Source organism: Ischnura elegans, chromosome 2, assembly GCF_921293095.1.
Source record: "Ischnura elegans chromosome 2, ioIscEleg1.1, whole genome shotgun sequence".
Lineage (NCBI taxonomy): Eukaryota > Metazoa > Arthropoda > Insecta > Odonata > Coenagrionidae > Ischnura > Ischnura elegans.
The window spans coordinates 115,251,515-115,273,072 of record NC_060247.1 but is presented as its reverse complement, the minus strand read 5'-3'; the positions used below and the strand labels follow the sequence as shown (position 1 = coordinate 115,273,072).

The window sequence follows — 21,558 nt, the reverse complement described above, 5'->3', positions numbered from 1 at the left end:
CTCCTAAATGCATGTCCATAGGAAAGAGATGAATTTTTTTGGTGAAATTATCCTTTTTTTAATAGCCTATATGTTAACCCCGCCTGAGACGAATCCAAAGAACCAAATCTCATTGAAATCGGTGCAGCCGTTCTCGAGTTATAAGTGTTCTAACTAACACGATTTTCGACTTTCTTTTATATATATAGATTATTATATTGTACAAACGAAATCCAATGTTTTTTTTGTTATAGTTAAAATTATCGTAAAATGTTGAACGAAGAATGGCAGAGGTGATATATAGAGCAGGTGGAGAAAGATGTAAAGCAGAAGACTTACGCAGGTGTTTAAAAATTAGTTGATATAAAATTCGAGGAATCAAGCGAGATGGAGTGGAATTGATTCATAATGAAACTTGACTTGCAATTTTCCACAAAAATAAATTTAATATGACTCGAGTTTCGATGTTACTACATCATTTTCAAGGTATAAATGTACAAACAAGGTACAAATGATGTAGTAACATCGAAACTCGAGTCGAATTAAATTTATTTTTGTGGAAGATTGCAAGTCAAGTTTCATTATAATTAGTCGATAGGAGAACTGACTGGAGAGCTGCATAAAACCAGTCTCATGGTTGATGACTGTTGACTAGTATGATAAATAAATTCTCAGTTACATTCCATATATTTAGATTATAAATTTCCCCAGTAAATGCATATAAATATTTAAATAAAATTGTAATAGGTAAACATAAATAGAGAATGAATAAATGGAAAAGGAAGAGAATAAGTGCATTCCACTAGTAGAGACCCAACACTCTCACCTTCTCAAGGAAGTCCCCCCACGTATTACGCTGATAAGAGGACACGGTGATGTGGAGCGAGTGTGTTTCAGGCAGTGTGGATCCTTGGTGAATGACACCTCGTGGGAAGTAGAGGAGGTCTCCAGCCTCCAGCACCACATCCAGGATTGGTTCGCCTATTTCACTGGGCGAGAAGTTTTTACTAGAGAATCGAGGCAAGCATTCCTCAGAGGACCTGTGCAGACGATCAACTTTCAATGAGAGGCAATCAACTTGCTGGATTATTATTTGAACAATATTTCCCAAATTTCGAGACTATCAATCAATTTCAAGATATTCCCTCTATTCCTAGTCATCTGTGTTGCTGACACCATGCAAGTAGAGAGATACTTACAGGGGGGCGTACAATTTCCAATGCTTCTTCCCTTCCAACTGAAGGATAAAAGCTTCAATGTCATCATAATGCGGAGCAAATCCCTGAGAATCTGGAGGTGTAAGATACCTGCGCAGAAAGAATTAAATGCAATGTAAACATTTGAAACACAACTGACAAAATAAATCAACAATGCAATGACTTACTAATAAAAAGGGTCATAATGAAAAAACCAATAATAAGTCCAAAAAAAGAACAGCATATGGTTCCATTTTATGAGCGCTGTCAGAAATGAGCAGCTGCCCCCATGGACCAGGAAACCAAAATAACCAGAATTAACAGCGCATGCATCTTTCTGTCCCCATATTTTTCAAAATCTTTCACTATGTCTGTAACATATTTTTACACTCTTAATGAACTAAAACCATATTTTTTTACAATATTTTCCTTTTACTTTATGATTCATGCATTCAAAGCCGAAGAAGGAAACATTGGCTGAATAATAAGAGCTTAACAAAGTTCCTTTCCATTACCCCTCCAGCACAATACACTCTATTAAGTTTTGTGCATTTGAAAGCACAAGTTTTCACAAAGGACTGCACCCCACAAAGTAATCAATTCTCAATGCCATATACCAAAACAAGAAATGTTAAAGACTTACACGTTTGCACCAACAAAGCACCCAAACACATCCTGCAAAGAGGCACAGAGTTTCCAAACTTTGTCAATGAACGTCTGGGGGTTCAGGAGGCGCACACTGCAGCCATTGTTGTAGTAATCCCACACTACAGAGGCATTGGCCCTTCCCACCGGATTGTGAGTCTCCCTCTTCCCATCCACATATGAGGTAATGTCCAAGTTCTTGCCGTAAATGATATTGTGCTGCAAAACATGAATGTAAGTCATAAACTTATTACAGTGGAACTTGGTTAGTACGTTCCTCCTTAGTACGTTTTCCTCCTTAGTACGGTGATTTCCCTCGGTCTCGGTACCATCCGAACAAAATACAGGTAAAAGCATTTGGTTAGTACGTTTAAAAAAATTGCGCTTTCCTGGTTAGTACGCTCAATTGCTTGCCGTGACGCAACCCGCAATTCGTTCTCTAGTATATTCGTAAGGGTCGCAAACGTCTGAATTCATGATTTAATTTATTATTATTAGCCATTAACATTCTTCCATTCATTCCACATCTCTTTCTTCGACCGTAATTTATCCAAATGCATTTCTGAATTCTTGTGACGTGCTGAATAATAAAATGCGGCCATTTTTCGGGAATGTCTGACTATGAAAAACTACAGCCAATAAGAAGCCCCAATTTTCCCCACCCCGAGCTCCTCACGTTCTGTTGCCTTTTGAGCGCTTGGGAGTGCCCACTGCTGCGCACAAAGTTCGTGAGTGGGCAATTGTTGCTATTGCACGAGTTATCATGATGAAGAAATGAGTCTTAACGGTCTTAAACAATTCCCACATTATCTAAAGCAGTACTGCTCCATAAACTCGACGTTGTGCGTATTTACTTGACTACTGTTGCAGGAGCAGACGATCCTCTGGATCTCCTCGCGAAGCTTAGCTTAAAAATACTTGATCTCAGAACGAAAGCAGACGACATAAGACAAATTTTGAAAGTAAATTTCAACTGTTTAATATAAAATTTTCTTGTAATTATGTCGTAATCTAATAATCTTGCGTGTCATCGATCGATTTTACAATCGATATGGTATCATTCCAGAAGCGAATGTTGCCGTAATTTTAAAGTCAATATAATTTTTCCCAATTTTTATTATGTTTAAAAAACCAGTTGATACTTACTCCGGGTTGTTATTGTATTCTCCGAGTACGCTGTGAGAAAGAAAAATGACTTGTCTTCACTTGTCTGAGCTTCACTCGTCCTCGTTCTGTAAATATAAGATAAATCACGGGAGATAGACGCCGTAATCATGGAATCGTCTTCAGGAAATCTATGAAAAATTGCGATTTTTATTCACATGGTATTGTTTTTCAATGTAGCGCTCATTTTCTTGATTTTAAATGAGAAAAAAGTTCAGAAAGGCGATCCTATGAGAACTACCGATAGTAATTGTAATTATGACGACTTTTCCACTGATTGCCATAACCCCGACTGCTATATTATTTACTTTCCTCGTTAGTACATTTTCCTGGTTAGTACGTTCATTTTTCGTGGTCCCTTCAGAAACGTACTAAACAAGTTCTACTGTATTAGTCCCATGGGTTCAACTACCTGGGCCAATATTATTCAAGGAAACAACCTGTGATTAGTCAGCAGCATTTAAAGCATAGGAGTGATCGGGAACCGCAAAGATTAACCACTCTATTTTTACACAATCACTCTATTTTTATTTCCACCTTGATTACACACTTTGATTATGATAACCTGAGGATTGCTTGACACCAAGGTCTTTCACACACTGTTCTCGAGCCCTGCTGCATGTCAATATCCCAACTCCCTCCAGATGGCAGTAGTTCATGGGCAGTTGGGCAGTAACACCACCATCCACTTTCAAAGTTCTACCTTCCTGACATCAGGGCCACCCTCGGCAAGTCTATCCTGGGCCAAGCTCTTCTGCATTTATGACCTCCTCAACAAGTCCAAATTCATTAGAGGGGGGGGGGGGGCAAACACCAGGGTTTTGTTTGGTCAGCACAGAATATTGAGAAGAAAGTTTGTTTGGTTGGCTTCACCTAAAGGTTTCTCTAACTATGTATCTCTCAGAAATGTAGTATGGACCATTGTAATTTACCTCTAACTTTATCAACATCCCTTAAGCCTGACCCTCACGTTCAATTAGAACCAAGTCCCCTGGAATATACACCCAGGATGTTTTGTGACACCCATCAAACCCCTCCATCAGTCTTTTCTGTGCTTCTCTATTTTAGCCACAACACTTTTGCTAACCTAACAGGGCTTTTCCTCATTCACCCTATCAACACTATCTGCAAAGTTAAGAACACTTTGTTCTCTAACCCATTCCTTGCTTCATACACAAACAACAGTTCATGAGGGCTCTCCCCTGAGAATTTATTCACTATGGAATTAATTGAAAACTGAATTTTTCAGTTGAGTGTTCCCGTCACCCTTATCTTTCAAAACATACAGGGCTACAATTGCACCAGCAATGAAAGCATTGGCCATCTACACCTGCCCAATTTCCTTTGACGTAGCAGTCACATTATTAATACAGTAGACTCTCGTTATAACGAAGTTCGCAGGACCGAAAAACCAGAGGTTTGTAATAATGAAGTTTGTATGAATATTTTTCTTTTAAGAATCGTCGGAAAAAACAGTATTTAATAAACGCAATTAAATTACACGGAAATATATATAAATAGGATAATTCGTTTCAGTTTCTCAACAGAAGAGTGCGGCAAGACGCAATCAAGGGTTGATATCTTCCCGAATACCGTGAGTCCAACATATGAACTGGATGCTTTCAAAGACCTTGTTCCTAAGTTGATAAACCTACAGCATGGCTGCCGAGAGTTGTCCGATGACAAGTAGACTGGTATAGGTCGGGGTAGGGGGCAAGGTTGCCACGTAAGTTAAGAAAATTCCTACAAAGGGTTCTGCGAAGAAAGGAGACGGAAGGGACAATGAGTGTGAAGGAGCCAGAGGAAGAATCACTTGTTTTGGTAATTCAAAGAAAGGGTTTGTTTTGGTGGTTCAGGCTTATTTTGGTGTGCCTTATGCAGTTGACAACGTAGTGAGACGAGGTGAGGGTGCGTTTGGAGGACAGCGATTGGCTGTAAACCGTGCTGGCATAGGGTTATCCGCCCCTCCTATTGTGCCGTCATCGGGCAACTCTCACCGGCCGAACTGCATGAAAGGCATTGAGAAGTACGGTTATCCTACAAAATGCAACACTGCATCACAATCGTGCTCTAACTCACGATATTACGAACTGATCTAGCTGGGCGTGCGACGCAGCCGGATCTAAATAAAAATCACTCCTTGCGATAAGGAAGAACAGGCAAAACGCTGAACAGTTCCTTAATTCACACCGGATTCAATGGTACTTTGTTCAGATTGTGCCCACAGTGAGAGTTCCTCTACCCCACACTGCATAGCATCGGCCAAATCAAAAGGTGCCAAATTCAAAATTTGAAAATTTTGAATGCTCGTGTCTCTGAAAATTCATCAATCAAATGTGCGTAGGAATAGGACTAACTGTACGTCCAATTTACGAGTGGTTATGAGTGGGTCACCATGACTCCACAGGAATGAAGCTTATTATGTGATGTTGCGTGTACACTGAATAAAGAACCATAATTGATACTCTTGGGCACAGTACACGAGAAGAACGTAAAAGCGGCGAGATTATTAAAAATTAGCATAGTGAATATCTACCTAAATGCCGTTCCTTATGCGTGGAACTTTGTAATAAAGTTCATTTTATAACCGCCGGGACCAGGACTGAGGTTCGTAATTTAGTAAAAATGAAAATTTTGTAATAACGATTCTTTTAATATCACTTGGATAGGCCTTTTCGTCGGGACCAACGATTTGCTTCGTAATAACGAGAACTTCGTTATAACGTTGTTCGTATTAACCAGAGTCTACTGTGTGTCAAATCTCATTTCTACGACATATTATCTCAAATTCCATGGCCATGAATGCTGTCCAGTGATCTGAAACCGAACATTCTGGTGACCCAATCAAACTGATGATCTCACCTTTGACAGCTTTGCGCATGGGTTTATATTTTGTATTACTTATACATAGCTCATAATATTACATATTTACTTAGAAAAATTGACCAAACTCAAAGTGCTGAGGAAAGTGACTATGAAGCCCTCAAGTTGTGTGCTCTTCAAAGACAAAGTGGACTATGTAGGTTATGAGATAAGGACTGAGGAAACTAAGCCAGGCGAGAGGAAAATCCAGGCAGTCAAGAACTTTCGAAGGCCACAGAATGTCCTCTAGGTCAGACAATTTATTGGATTGACCAACTTCTTTCGGAGATTTGTACCAGGTTTAGCCACTACTAGCAGAGTTTTGTTGCCCTTAACGAAGAGAAACAAGGAATTTTAATGAACAGAAGAAAAGGTAAAGGCATACCAAGAGCCAAGGGAGAGATTGATGGAACCACCAGCTTTGGCCTTACTTGACATAGAAGCCCATCAAGAGGTTCACACAGATACTGTTAAAGATGGCTTTATGGAAATTTTGCTACACATAATGCCTTGGAGGAGGCGAGTTGAACACAGAAGCAAGCCGCTAGAACAAAAAAAGAACTACCACAGTTATGAGTTCCAGCAGTTGTTCGACCTGTATATAAGTTAAGAATGTACCAGCTGAACCGAGAATTTACGGTGGTTGCAGATTACAATACATTGAAGACAACAATGCCCAAGATGTGGTGGTCCAGGAAATTCAAGTTGTATGTAGATAGAAAACATTTACGTTTTACAGTGACTTCTCTTTGCCTTTTATTATTCTTGTGATTAGGGCAGTTGCAAGGTAGCCATTTTTAAGTTCTTCACGTGCAATTACATTGAAGAAAACAAACGCTTTATGTTCACCTAATATTTAAACTGCTCAGTCTAATGAAGCCTCACTTTGTCAGAGGAATTTCCCTCTACAGAGAGATGATAAAAAAGAAAGTTATAATTATGTATATAAAAAAATGATAATTTCAAAAGTTGCATACCTCTCGCAGCATTTTATCGATGCCTTCTGTAGAGAGCAGTGAGGAATAATAATTGGACAGATGCCTCTTGATATGCAAAGGTCTTTTCTCCCATGCAGTCCTGTAGGAAGAGAAAAATCAATGAACACACAAGGTAGTGAGTAAGGATGCTACATATTTGTGGGAAATTACATCCAAGTAAAGCACCAGGAAACTTGGAATAAAATATTTTTTTTCATGGAACCTTTTTAATGAATCACATATTTTAAAAGACTTAAAATCTCAAATTAGACACACCAGTGGGCCAATTGCATACATCACCAGCATCAATGGTTAATTGTAGGCCGTAAATTTCCTAGAGTGAATTGTACATTTATTGATGGCCTCATCAATGCAACAACAATTATACCTTTAACATTTGCACACTAGAATGGCAGAGAGTTAATGAAATACATGAGCTATAAGGGATGTACGGTACTGCATTATATTCATGTGGTTGTCATGAATCTTGCCTGATGGCACTGTGATCACTGTCTGTCAGCCAGCCATGCGAGGCAACCACCACCTACATTAAGGCATAAGGGGAGATGTATCAAAAAAAAATTTTCCCCAATTTAACCCCAAACATGGGGAAACATACTTAGTCTCTGCACCCAGATATACAGGGTGTCCCATTTATCTTGACCACCCGAAATAACTTTTTGTCCAGATGCAAATTCAATTATGTGTCAAGAAAATGTTCATTAGCCGTCAGGGGGACATAAATCAGCATGATTGCCTTTCTTGTAGCTTTGTTATTTACAAAGATATGAACAGGAGGAGTTATAGGAGAGGAAATGAATTGCCGAATAAAAAATATAGGGTGCCATTTAAAAAAGACATACCGCTGTTCATATCTTTGTAAATAACAAAACTACAAGGAAGGCAAGCAATGTCCTCCTGACGGCTAATGAACATTTGCTTGACACATTTTTGAATTTGCATCGGGACAAAAAGTTATTTCGGGTGGTCAAGATAAATGGGACACCCTGTATACTACCCTCGTATTTAATGGGCCTAATCTGTGCTGTCTGGGGTGGTGTTACATGTCCTGGGTGTTGGCCCTGTGTTCATCTTCAATTGTTCTTTAAAAATGGGGAGTGGAGAGAGGGAGGGGGAAGTTTGGAAAGGTGTTGTGCATATAGGCAATCAATGGTGATGAAATTTTTCCACAAGCCACACACTACATGCACTTGGAGAAGAAGACTTTCAGAACAAGGACTCCATCCAAACACCCTCAAACAAGGATGCAAGATGCAATTGGCCTCCTCATACAGAAACCTTTCCTCTCTGCTCCAAAGATCCTAAAAAATTACCCTCTCTTTCACAACCCTAAATATGTATTCCTTCTCTCAAAACCCCACCCTTCCCCTTACACCCTCTCCAAAAGCAAAATGACAAATTCAAGAGTACAACGTCTAATCTAATCAAGTATAAGTTGTGTTTCGAAAAAGGTCATTAGTTCATGGAGTGACATACACAGCTAGAAGCTTCAATGCACTTCTTACCATGGAAAATTGAAGAAGTAATAATATGATAAAATACAAGGAAGAAATTTGCCAAGCTAGATTTTCAAAATCCATAGTACCAAAGAAATACCCATGATAAAAAAATGTAAATACAATAGTTGGTAATTCTAAATTATGCAATATTCTCAATTCATCCACATTTATTAGCAATTAGAATTCTTTGTGAAACTTCAAAAGGAGCAGCAGCTAATATTTCCTTGAAGTTTGCCAGCAATCTAATTAGTAATAGATGAAGTGTGTGGTATTACTGATTTTTATTATTATTAAAGTATTCTACCGATTAAGGTAGGTTTCCATGGAGTAGTTAAGAAAAATTCTGTGAGCCTCCATTTCCATCAAGCACTTCCCTCTTCAATTCATAATAAGGCCTACTCTCTTTTATTCTATCTACAACTCTTATTCTTTTCCTTCCTCTCCCTCATTTACCTGAAGTTCTACCCTCTCACACCATTTCCAACATCCCCTCCCCACTAAGTACTACCTCCATCCACACCTTCTGTCTCCTCCATATTTCATTTAAAAGCTGCCTCTCCTCACCCACCATGTCCAGCACTTCTTCGTTCCTCCTCCTCTTCGTCCACTTCACCTCCTCCATTCTTTGGCATACCCACACCTCAAATGCCTCCAGTCTTCTCTTGTCCTCCTTCCTTAGTGTCCATGTTTCCCTATAATACAGCTCAACACTCCATATCAGACTCTTCACTAGCCTTTTGTTTAAACCCGTAGATAGCGAACCTCTCATAAGTTCCTTCCTGTTCATGAACGCCTCCTTAACTAATGCAATTCTCTTCCTGATGTCCTTACTACTGTATCAAATTTCCTCTAATGTGCTGCCTAAATAGCCGAATTGCTCTACCTGCTCAAGTTTTTCCCCACCCACCTTTATCTTTAGTCTCACATTCCTTGGTCGCGACGCTTTATAAAACTTTATAACCATGGTCTATTTGTGATTAATCCTCATCCCAAACCCCTCGCACCACACGTTTAGCGCACCCACAAGAGCCTGAAGCCCCTTCGCTGTCTGGCTAATCAACACCTGATCATCTGCAAATCTCACAGATTTGACAACTTTTACTCCAGCTTATAACTCATCCCCTCCTTCCCTTACCATCTCCTCAGCGTACACATTAAAAAGCAGCGGTGATAGATGCCTCAAACCTTGGCCAATTCTTGCCAACCAAGATTCTCCTTCCACTACCCTCACTCACAGTATGGGCCATATACAGATTACAAATTAGTCGATATCCTCAGTACCACTTCCACCAAGTGCGATATTAGATTAATAGTCCTATAATCTCGGCATTCCACAAATTTCTTCTTTTTCAGAATAAAAAGTCTTCTCAAAATCCTACAGCCAACATCCCTCTTCACACATCCTGCGAACTAGTTTGAAAAACCTTTTCTTATTATCCCTCCCTAGATTCTTCAGAAACTCACATGGTACACGAGGGTAGCCTTTAAAGTGTCGGGAATGAGAGAGATGCATAACTATAAGAGGTACAATAACACAATTTTTTATTTTTTTGTCAAAGTACTCTCCACAATAGTCAATGCACTTTTTCTTTCAATGGAACCAGTCGTTACAACATTATTTCCATTCCGAAGAAAGGGTAGTCAGAATGGCTGTTTTGTAGGCATCAACCACTTCTCCATACGTCTGGAAATGCTTTCCTCAAGTCATATTCTTGCTACTGGGGAATGAGAAAAAATCATTGGGGCTGAAGTCCGGGCTGTATGGAGGATGATCAAGAATTTTGACGTTTTGCTGTTCCAAAAACAACTTCGTGACTCATTCGATGTGTGAGCTTGCATTGTCTTGACAGAGTGTAATGCATCGATTTGGGTTATCTTTCGGAAGCTCGGTGATCACTTCCGGCAAGCAAATGGTCGTATACCATTGAGACTTGACTGTTCTTCGATTTTCAAGAGCAATCGTCACTACATGCTCTGATTTGGCTACGAACGATGCGACCACATTATTGGCAATGCTGCGAGAGCGAACAACTTTTGTCAGTTTGAGCTCACTTTGGAAAACTGGCGTTTTGATTCAAGCTAGTAGCTATAAATCCATGATTTATCACCACTTACGATGTTGTAAGCATGCTGTGATGATCTTGAGTTGAATCACTGTAGAGTATTTTGACACCATTTGACTCGAGTTGCTTTCTGCTCTTCTGTGAGGAGGTGCGGTATCCAGCGGGAATCCAATTTTTTAACACCAAACTCTTTGTGTAAGATCTTCTGAACTGAGTTCCCTGAGATGTCCAATGATGGTATGTAACATGACGATCTTCCATTATCATGTTACATACAGCATCCATGTTTTCTTGAGTGGCGGCGGTTTTTGGTTGCCATTCACACGGTCCGTCACTGAGGCTAGAGCATGGCGGAGGCACTAGCCGGGCAAACTGTTGACAGCGTGCGACATCAGGGCTTGGCGAGTGTGCACCTGAACTAACACTATGGTTTCGTAAGATAGTTTTGATTAATAAAAGTTATAGCGTTAAAAATTATTTTATAACTTGTATAATGTCACTCAGTTGGTATATTTACTAATAAATGGGAAATATGAAATATGTGTGCTTCCTCTGTCTCATCACCCATTGACCAGTCATGAATGTTTGAATTTCGGCCAATGAAATTTCGTATCCTCATTTCGAAAATTTTGATCGTTATGAAAACATCTACTAACTGTGGACTGGTTAGATCTTGTGCTCTTGCGATGTATGTTTTTAGGCATTGTTTGAACATAGTTGTTGATTCTATTTTAGTTTTATTCTCTCTACATCAAGTTTTTAAGCCTGGGTGTGGTGTGTGAGGTGGTTGACAACGTTATATTTTCGAAAAAGTGATCATCTAAAGTAGTCACATACATTCAGCTCATTAATGCTTGTATGGTGATCTTGATTTTGCTTGCCAATTTGTGTGTTTCAACAATCAATAATCTCATATTCATCGCAGTGAAGTGGTAAAAGAATTTTCTTTGTGGTGTTCCTATTCCGTATTTTGTGATGACACTGAGGAATTATAATTCGCTGTGTGTGTGAGTGCGAGGACTTAGCGTGCACAAGTGAGGCATGTGGAGATGCTAGCCAGGCTTTCGCCATCCTGTGTTTAGTGCTTATTTATTTACTAATTCAAATCATTGTACTTGGCAGCTAGGTGACTTTTATATATTAATTTTTATAAAATAAATTGGCATTTGCTTTACACATTTTGTGATTTTATTTCAATGATATCCCGCGTAGTATCCCTACAGCATGCAACACGCAAAGCAAGAATAAAAGTGAAATGGGGACTGGAGGGGAGGGGAAGTGTTAGGGGAGGGTGCTAGTTTACAGCAAACTTCCACCGAATGCGCTGCAGTCGCCCCAGCTGCATCGCCCGCTACGCTATCTACTCTTTTTAACATTGAATGTCATATCTATGAGCTAGAGCATCCCTGCTGAAACTCTACATACCAGCGATTCTCTTTGATGGAGCTTCTTCACCAAAAACAACAAAAAGTTCAGTAACGCATTCTTGATGAGTGATGCTTCCTTGAAAGTTATTGAAAATTATGGTGCACTACTGTTCAGGACTTAATTCCATCTCGTTCAGCAACTTGGGAACTTTGAAAAGCCACCGTTTTAAAACTATCAGGCCAATCTTAATGAAACCTTGCATGAGCATTAAACAACTCAAAAAGTTGTATATAAACACCATTTATAGTTGCTAGGTGATAAGTAACGTTCTATTCCCGACACTTAAAAGGCTACCCTCGTATTTTCAATGCCCACTGCTTTCCTAGCCTTCATATCATAAAGGGATCTCTCGATTTCTGCATCTAAGATCCCTACCCAAGATTATCCTCCTCCACTACACTTTCCTTCTCTACAATCAATCTCTCTGGCCTGTCAGCTCTACACCTGTTTTCGCTCCGTTAGCATCTATCTTTAGCCTTAATTTTAGACATGGCTTGTCCTCTTTTGCCACCCAATAGCAATTTAACTTTGGCGTACAGTGTGCATACCTATCCTTTCCTCTGAAACTTTTACATTTCCTCACACTCTCTTTTCCACCGAGCCTCCCTTGCACTCTTAGTTTCATGCCATAATCGATTATTTATTTCCCTATACATACATTCGTTTGCCCTGCTCTTTGTCCACGGTCTTCCACTTCCTTCTCTCCTTCATTTCTTTTACCATTTACCAAGAATTCTATCTCTTACCTGATCTATAACTATCACACACTCACCCATCGTCCCATTTAATACTTAAGCTACTCCTCCCTGTCTTTCGGACCCACCACTATACAGGGTGTCCCATTTATCTTGACCACCTGAAATAACTTTTTTCCAGATGCAAATTCAAAAATGTGTCAAGTAAATGTTCATTAGCCGTGAGGGGGACATTAATCAGCATGATTGCCTTCCTTGTAGCTTTGTTATTTACAAAGATATGAACAGCGGTATGTATTTTTTAAATGGCACCCTATATTTTTTATTAAGCAATTCATTTCATCTCCTAAAGACTTATTGAAAAAGGTACGTAGCACAGTGGACCATTAACATAAACAAAACGTTATGAAAACATAAGATACTCGTCCACTAACCGCAGTTAGCAGTAAACAAATGACAAGCAAGTCAATACATAACACAAAAGTCACTTTGAGCCTGGGACCACAACCGCGTCCACTAACTGGAGTTAGAGGTAAACAAATGACAACCAAGTCAAAACATAACACAAATGTCACATGGACTCTCCTGTACTACAGTAATTTACAGTACAGTACATGTACCTTGCCCAGAAGTCGATCATTCAAAGGTGCTCAAAGTGGTGACCGTGACAGTTCTGTCAGTGGGCACAGCAGCAAAACCTCGCCAACCCGAACTTCTTCTCCAATGTCATATTTACCGAAGAATGTTCCTTCTCAAACAAAAGGACAGGTAAATAACAAGAACATGCATTATTGGTCCATTAAAACACACGATGGCTTAGCAAAGTGGAACATCAGCGTCAGTGGAGAGTTAACATCTGGTGAGGGATCCTTGGTACTACAATTATTGGCCCCTTTTTCATCAATGGTAATCTCACTGGCAGTGTATGCCAACATTCTCAGACAAATTCTTCCTCCTCTTCTGGATGAAGTGCCGCTAAGAACCAGAATGCTTAAGTGGTAACAACACGATGGATGCCCAGCACATAACGCCTTGCGTTCACGTCGTGTTCTGAACCAAAGGGATCCTAACAGATGGATTGGTCGTGGAGGTACAGTTACTTGGCCTGCTAGGTCTCCTGATTTAAATCCTCTGGACTTTTTTGTTTGGGGATGCTTTAAATACGTTGTTTACAGTGATATGGCAACAACTCCCGAGGATATGCAGGAACCTATCGTACATGCTTCTAATTCTCTTCAGCCGGCAACACTGGAGGCAGTAAATGAGTCTTTCGTTCAACGAGTGAACCAGTGTATTGTTGTCCAGGGTCACCACTTTGAGCACCTTTGAATGATCGACTTCTGGGCAAGGTACATGTACTGTACTGTAAAGTACTGTAGTACAGGAGAGTCCACGTGACATTTGTGTTATGTATTGACTTGCTTGTCATTTGTTTACTGCTTACTGCGGTTAGTGGAAAAGTATCTTATGTTTTCATAACGTTTTGTTTATGTTAATGGTCCACTGTGCTACGTACATTTTTCAATAAGTCTTAAGGAGATGAAATGAATTGCCTAATAAAAAATATAGGGTGCCATTTAAAAAAGACATACCGCTGTTCATATCTTTGTAAATAACAAAGCTACAAGGCAATCATGCTGATTAATGTCCCCCTCACGGCTAATGAACATTTACTTGACACATTTTTGAATTTGCATCTGGAAAAAAGTTATTTCAGGTGGTCAAGATAAATGGGACACCCTGTATATAACCCTGCACCCGTCACACCAGTAGTCCCCACTGTCCTTCCACCTCACTTTGGATAGACCCAACATAGCTATCCTCTCTTTCTGCATTTCCCTTTTGATATTTTCTAGTTTTCCCTCCCTCATCTTTGTCCTCACATTCCACATCCCTACATTTATCGATGCCTTCTTTTTCTCCATCCTCTTGGTCTTCTTATCCTCACCCTTGGATGCTACTAAAAAAGATGATGATATGTCTCTGCAAGGGCCTTTCCTTTCCTTTGGGCTAAAACCTTGTCGCAATGAAAAAGCTTGCGCGTTCCTATGACCCCTAAAGCTGCACTGGCAGGATTAATTCTAAATTATTCCTGGTAAGGCCACCCATGCCAGATAGCTCAAAGGGTAGGAGCCAGACGAAAAGTAGTCCACGTGATGGTGTCACATCAAAAAACACTGTTGGAATGGACATGGGAAACCCTACTAAGTATCTCTTCCCTGAAAACATGGTGTTTGATCACACGAGCCTCAGATGGCTTTGTGGGACCCAGCTCTTAAGGGCAGGTGTCGTAGTTGGCAGCAAGGTCATCGACTTCCATATCATGCGAAATCATTGCAGAGACATATTACTAAGAGAATAACAAAAAAGTTCAGTGAGGCAACTCACAGCGATGATCCTGCCACGGCTACACAGTTATAGATAGATAGTGTCTTTATTCGGGAAAGGTTGAGACTTAATAGTCGCCTCTTTCACCTAGCCCCTGACTTCATATGTTCTGCCATAAGTCCTAAACCAACAAAATCTTAGCAACCACTTAATAAATACATGTATTCGACAGCATACTTACGTTAAAATTTTATTGTAGCAAGAAAGAAGAGTTCTTACTTGAAAAAATCGGCTGGAGTAGCAGGATGAATCAGCCATGCGAAGTTCTCCTCGCCACTCACAAAGCTATCGTAATTTTCATTCTTTTTCTTTGGAAGGGCTTTCTTCACCCCTGAAGGTTTAGGGGAGGTGTCCGATGCCTTCAATTTCCTCCACCTTTTCTTGCCCTTTGATGGAGACACGTTCATAGCCTTAGCTTTCTTGTTTTGCTCCGACTTTTTCGACGTTCTTTGAGCCTTTTTCACTTTATTCATCCTAAGAGAAGAATTAAAACTGGTGGATGGCAAACTTTCTGGCAACAAGAGAGAAAGAGTGTTATTTTCTCCATTCCCATTCAATATTGTGCGTCCTTCAACGTCGCCACTGGAGGTTGTTTGCCGCGATTTTAACTTCACGCTGGTCACTGGATCTTTCTTGGCCAACTTTTTCTGCTGCCGAACACGACCAGGAGAACCTTTTAGAAATTAGTATGAGTATGAACCATGTACATCATATTAGCATTCAGCTATCAAACTGTAAAAAAAAGTTCATAACAAAATGAGTAGCCCTCTTACCTGATGATGTACTGCTGAGTTTTCTTTTGTTCCTACCTCTATTTCTCCTGACTCTGTTTACCTTTTTATTCCCCACCTGATGAAAGAAGAAACTGTCAAACAGGCTTTTCAAAACTGGTTCAAACTCACTAATTGCAGAGAGAATAACTTCCCTGCACCGGGTACTTAATCATGAATCTTATACTTCATAAGGGCCACTGCGACGACCATGCTACGCTAACCAGGTCACTTGATTCCCATGGTAATTTATAACACATGGAATTTTAGAATTATTTAAAACTAATTTCGTTTACTCACATGAACAAGGTTGCGATAAACAGCATATGCAGACACTGGCTCTGTATCCACCATCTCAAGGCTTCAGTTCGAATCGCTTTGCTATGCTCCAGTATCCACAAAAAAAAACCTAAGCTTACCCTACCTACCCTGAGTTAGTGCGGAACAGATTTCACTAGCGCGCCCAAAAACTTCTGACATCGATACTCAGCAACTCAAAAAACATAGCAAAACAATCTACACATCTCGCACGTGGGACCGGCTCTCGTATGCCGATGCAGACATATCCAAAGCAGGATTGCAGGACAGGATAGCTAACAAACACACGACTTGGGTAGTCAGCTGTACGTAAACCAGTTTTACGCATGGGCCGGCCGATCTAGTACGGATATTGAGCTATAGATGGCGTTAGTTGTCACCGGGAAATTCAAATTGGCCTCACTCCCAATAGGGTTGTTCAAGCCTATCAGAACGGTCTAAAAAAACGAATGTATATCACTTCTGATGTAATTTCATTTTGATTGGGATGAATGACTGATGCGTTGAAAAAGTAATGATGGAGTAATTAGCAATCAAAATTCGAACAATTTTAAACGCCGCCAAAAACGGTCGGCCATCTTGAAATAGAGGTGATGACGAAACAAGCCTGTACGGCTGGCCTGTATCCTCGATCGCTCGATGCCAAGCTGAGCACTCTGCATGCCGACTGGACATTTGCCAAGGTTATTCCTTATTTTGAAATGGCCTATGTTGTGCATGAAGCTTCCGGATGGATCAAGGCGACATAAAATCCATTCTTCAAGTTAGGCAGGCAACGTATGTAGTGTAATTGTTGACAGGAATTGAAAGTTTTGTATAGCTGCATTTGCAAGGAAACTACCTACGTGCAGTGAACTTTCATTTTGCCGCTTGTGCAAGTGAACAAAATTTGTGCCCTTAATGTACCCCTGAGTGAATTGATTGCATATAGACGATGAAGTAAAGAGTGAAGCGACAAGTGAAGTGAGTTGTGAATGTAACATCTTCGACGAAATTATTTATTTCTTCCATGCTGGTTCAATCAACCCTATACATTTCGATCTAAGGTATCTAACTATTGCGAAGGATATGTTTCATATTTGAGCTAGTTGTACTTAGAGGATACATCGAACGTATATTAATTTTCATTCGTTTGTTCGCCTCTAAGTTCTGTTTGATTTTATTACCTATTGCCAATTAATTTGGAGCATTCGTCAGTGTTTACATTTCACGAATTTCGTTGCGCTGTTGTTTGTTTTGGTCATATTTTGGTTACGGTAATAGTGAAAGTGAAATTCGAAGTTTTTTGATGTTACAATAACTGGTTTAGCTAGTTTAATAATTTGTTTCAGCCTATTCATTTCATTGTCTTCGTAATGTCAATGTAAAATAACGTAAACTGATTCTAAGTCGTTTGTGATGAGTGGTAAGTGAGGTGTGGAGAATCCTTACGAACTTCAAGGAGTGCAAATTCTTTTGTGTGTGCAGAGTGATTGGAAAACAGATTGTCATGTTTTATTAGTGTTACATAATAGTGTTTTATATTTATTGTGAGCCAAGTTTTTTATTGAATCAGTTGATTTGGAATATACTGATTATACGTATCAAAAAGACAGCTCGTGAAATGTGTGCGTTGTAGTGCTATTTGTGATATGATGAGCAATAAATATGTAAAAGTAAGGGTAATTTTGCTTATTATTACTCTTATTAAAGGATAAATTTGGATTTTCTTTAAACACTGATCTGGCGGCAGACGCTGGAGATCTTTAAAAAAAAAGTGGAATAACCCTGCTGAGCCACTTCAAACACTGCAGTAGGGCATCTACAGGCTTGTGACGTCACACACCAATTCAAGATGGAAGTAGGGCTTTTTGGCGTAACGTAAAATTTGTCACTGTTTAAAGCCTTCTCTAAACATGTACAATGAAGAAAATAGCATAATATTATTGTCATTGCTCCTTCTGAGGCACGATCTTTCGATTTCTTAAATAAAAAAAATATGGTGAACAACCCTATTCCATTCATTCCAGCAGTTTAAATTAAGTTTCTGGCAACGCATGTATGTGAATGTAACAACGGTACTACCAAGTGATTAAACCACGCACTTAAGTGAGTAAATGCAAAAAACACCGATTCAGAACGAAGCTTAAAACAGCTTATGAATTTCATTGAAATGAATAGTAATATTGATACCAGCAATCTGGCCATGTTAAATGATTTCGATCACAGCCCTCCTACATCTTTATCGTCTTCGTTTTCTTACATACTCACCAGCCATAGTGGTTACCTCTATGTCACCAGTAATGCGATTTCGAAATTCAACTTTCTAGTTCATTTCAAATGCTGAAATCAGTGCATTTATATATTTTTTATATGTATATCTCAGTATCCTTCCCCTGGGCTACAACCTTGTCGCGGTGGAAAGGCTTGCGAGTTCCCATGACCCCTATAGCCGCACTGGTGGGATTAATTATAAATTATTCCCGGTAGGGCCACCCATGCCAGATAGGTCGAAGGGTAGGTGCCAGACGAAAGGGGCGGAATTCTGTACACCGTACCGACGATTGTCGGTGTCGGTAAGCCGGTCCTACCGATAAGTCTCGGTACGAGCGATTCAGGAAACACGTTTTACCGACGATTGTCGTTATTCCACCGACAGTTGTCGGTAAACCCGTCGGTACATACCGACGATTTCAAAACGCTCGGTAGGACCTACCGACAAATTTTTAGCAACATGGCGGACTTTTGTTTACACTTTTCGGCCTAGCTGACGATTTTAAATCATAATCTACGACGCTAGATCCGTGGAAGCGCTCTAATTGTATGTTATTCATAATAAAAATGATTGATTAAACACTTGAAACTTAAAATTTACATAGTGGGAGCAGTATTTAACTTTACCAATGTTACACGTATATTACATTATGCGTTCCAATAGCGTAAAGCCGATGTCCCACGGTCAAATTTGCGTCAAAATATTTTGATCAAAATTTGATGCAACTGACGCGCACCCTGTCCCACGGTCAAAATTTTTTCCAACTAGCTTTTGGTCCTATCGTTTGTACAAATCACCGATTTGCACAAATGGATAGGACAGGTTCTAAATTTTCATCCAATTGGATGAAACCAACCAATCACAGGGCCTTTGACAAAAAAGCATCGCCAAGCGCTGACACACAGGCCAAATACGTTTAACTTATTTATCGTCTGCATGAGTATTTTAATTAATAATTATGTATATTATGGACACAAAAATAAACTTTGTTGTATTCCACACAGTATGCATTAAAAACCCAACCGGTTTCCACCTTTTCAGGTCGTTATCTTAATCGTAAACCTCTAGATAAGGACCTGAAAAGATCGAAACCGGTTGAGTTTTTTCATTAGTATCGTATGGAATACTAAAAGGTTTAGTTTTAAATTCATAATATCACCATACCACGAAGTGAATTCACAAAACATTATTTCAAATGTATATATACGTTCGTGATCGTCTATTTCATCGCCTGGTGTGGCCCTAAAGGTAAATATGAGCAAAAATTTGTCTTAGTGATAGGCGATGGAAGCTCTCAACTAGGAAATCTGTAATAATCAGTTGATCTTAAATAGAAAGGAAGCGATCTTTAGAATCGCAATACCAGGAGGGATGTTTTGGAAATAATAAAAGATTTACTTAAGGTATCGAGGCCGAATTTTACGCTTTATGGAAGGTATACAATGCGAGCGAGCAGCTGGAGAAATGACTAACATGAACTGACGATTGTACCTGTGAAACACTACAGCTGCCCGTTTCTATTACTATGATAATAGGATAAGGACCTTATTTTAGAAACTGCTAGATTAGGAGAGAAAAATGTGATTTAAATGCACGCTTACAGCACTATTCATAACATCTCCTCAACCACAATGTCCATCATTTATTAATAACATTTTCCTCGCGGGAATAAACTGCCTCACGTTTGTATCCTGGCGTTTTATTCTGCCCTCAACCTTGCTGATAAGGGACATGAAAATATCCTGCCTTGTCGTCAATTATTATCGATAATAAACGGGAACATCGGCGACCAACTCCTTCTCCAACATGTATAGCATGCTTATTCCAACGCTTTCATACCCCTTTTCCAGCCAAGGCCAAGTTCAGCATTCCTTCTGTTTTCTTTTTTTCGCATCTTTAATTTTCAAGAGGCCTGTTCAAACAATTTCGCCTGCTTAAAAAGAAAGAATCCTCCACCTCCACAAGTTTCCTAGTTGTTTACATAAATATCGTCTTTCGTTTGTTTTTGATCAAAATGAGATGCATCGTGGGACACCCTCAGTCCAGTTGTATCAAAATATTTGCATCAAAATTTTTGGACAAAAATTTTGATCAAAATATTTTGACGCAAATTTGACCGTGGGACATCGGCTGTATTTTACATCATAAATATTCCGTAATTTTAAGTACCTATGTAACGTATTGCTTTGCTTTTAAATTACTCACAACAAGACACGATAGGTATCTATTGTTGATTCGTAAAGTTTGGATCCGAAATTAATTTATATTTTCAATAAAAACGAATGCCTATTGATGCACTTTCAATGAAATATATACGTGGACATTTCGTTCACTTTTATATTAACTTCAATACCCTATGTGAGCATCTGAGAATGGGGTTTATAATGAAAATAACTCTCCTACCTTCGTAAGCACTCTTGAGAGCATCAGACAGCAACGACGAAATAGAAAAAGCATATTGCTACTATATTTTAGAAGAATATAAATGACATCACTTAACTCCTCTCACTCTTTGACGTCGTTACCGGTGCACAAAACTTCCCGTAAAATTAATGCTGAATTCACTTCACTATACTAACCAAACACCATACGGGACTTCAAGATAGATTTTCATTATTACTATAAGAGCACTGAGTAGGTACGTACCGTGTATTCCATCGGTAGAAAGGGGCAAATAAAAAGAATGATTGCACGAAACAAGGAAACATTTAATGAATTATTCATCATAAAACTACAAAAATTTCATTTCAACACGAGAAAACCTTCATACTTCCAACGGTATATCACAAATTAACACTAATCAAGCATATTTAGTCAAAGTCATATCAAAGCAAAGTTGTTTGAAATAACACACAAATGGTATCAAAATGCAAAAGTTAACACTTCCAAATAGATAGCGTAAAGTATGTCACTCAAGTTCACAATCACAACACTTGACGCGATGATACTGATGATACCTTCCGTGACATCCGCGGAATCTCGGTGTTTTTATCAACGAATGTATTTTAAATAGCCCAAAATGTGAATTCAAGCGACAAAAATTTTTTCTAACTAAATAATTACCCTTGTGGAATTATCGGACTTACGGCGAACAATGAGGCAAACGATGTAAACAAACCGTGGCTGAAGATGAAGGTACATTGTTACAATACTAATAAAAATAATTTCGTCACTGCTAATCCCAAGAATACAATTATAATAAGCGTAGGTGAACAATTATGTAGCAGACAAAGTCCTCTTCAAGACAATTATACTTGAAAATTCCAATACATTGAGCACCAAATGTTGCCGGTGTTCTA

The 21,558-nt window shown here is 39.3% G+C and overlaps 1 protein-coding gene across 1 annotated transcript in view; it reads right to left on the bottom strand.

Moving 5' to 3' along the window:
- The window catches only part of LOC124154452 (ribosomal oxygenase 1-like), a 30,043-nt gene extending 13,723 nt beyond the window's left edge, over nt 1–16,320 (bottom strand). Inside the window, exons 1-7 of the mRNA XM_046528191.1 lie at nt 15,988–16,320; nt 15,691–15,766; nt 15,137–15,590; nt 6,824–6,923; nt 1,819–2,039; nt 1,179–1,286; nt 806–1,019 (exon numbers count right to left, since the gene is read on the bottom strand). Of these exons, the coding sequence (XP_046384147.1) occupies nt 806–1,019; nt 1,179–1,286; nt 1,819–2,039; nt 6,824–6,923; nt 15,137–15,590; nt 15,691–15,766; nt 15,988–16,041 (1,227 nt within the window). The 5' untranslated portion in view covers nt 16,042–16,320. The remainder of the gene's footprint in view (nt 1–805; nt 1,020–1,178; nt 1,287–1,818; nt 2,040–6,823; nt 6,924–15,136; nt 15,591–15,690; nt 15,767–15,987) is intronic.
- Nucleotides 16,321–21,558: the final 5,238 nt, after the last annotated feature.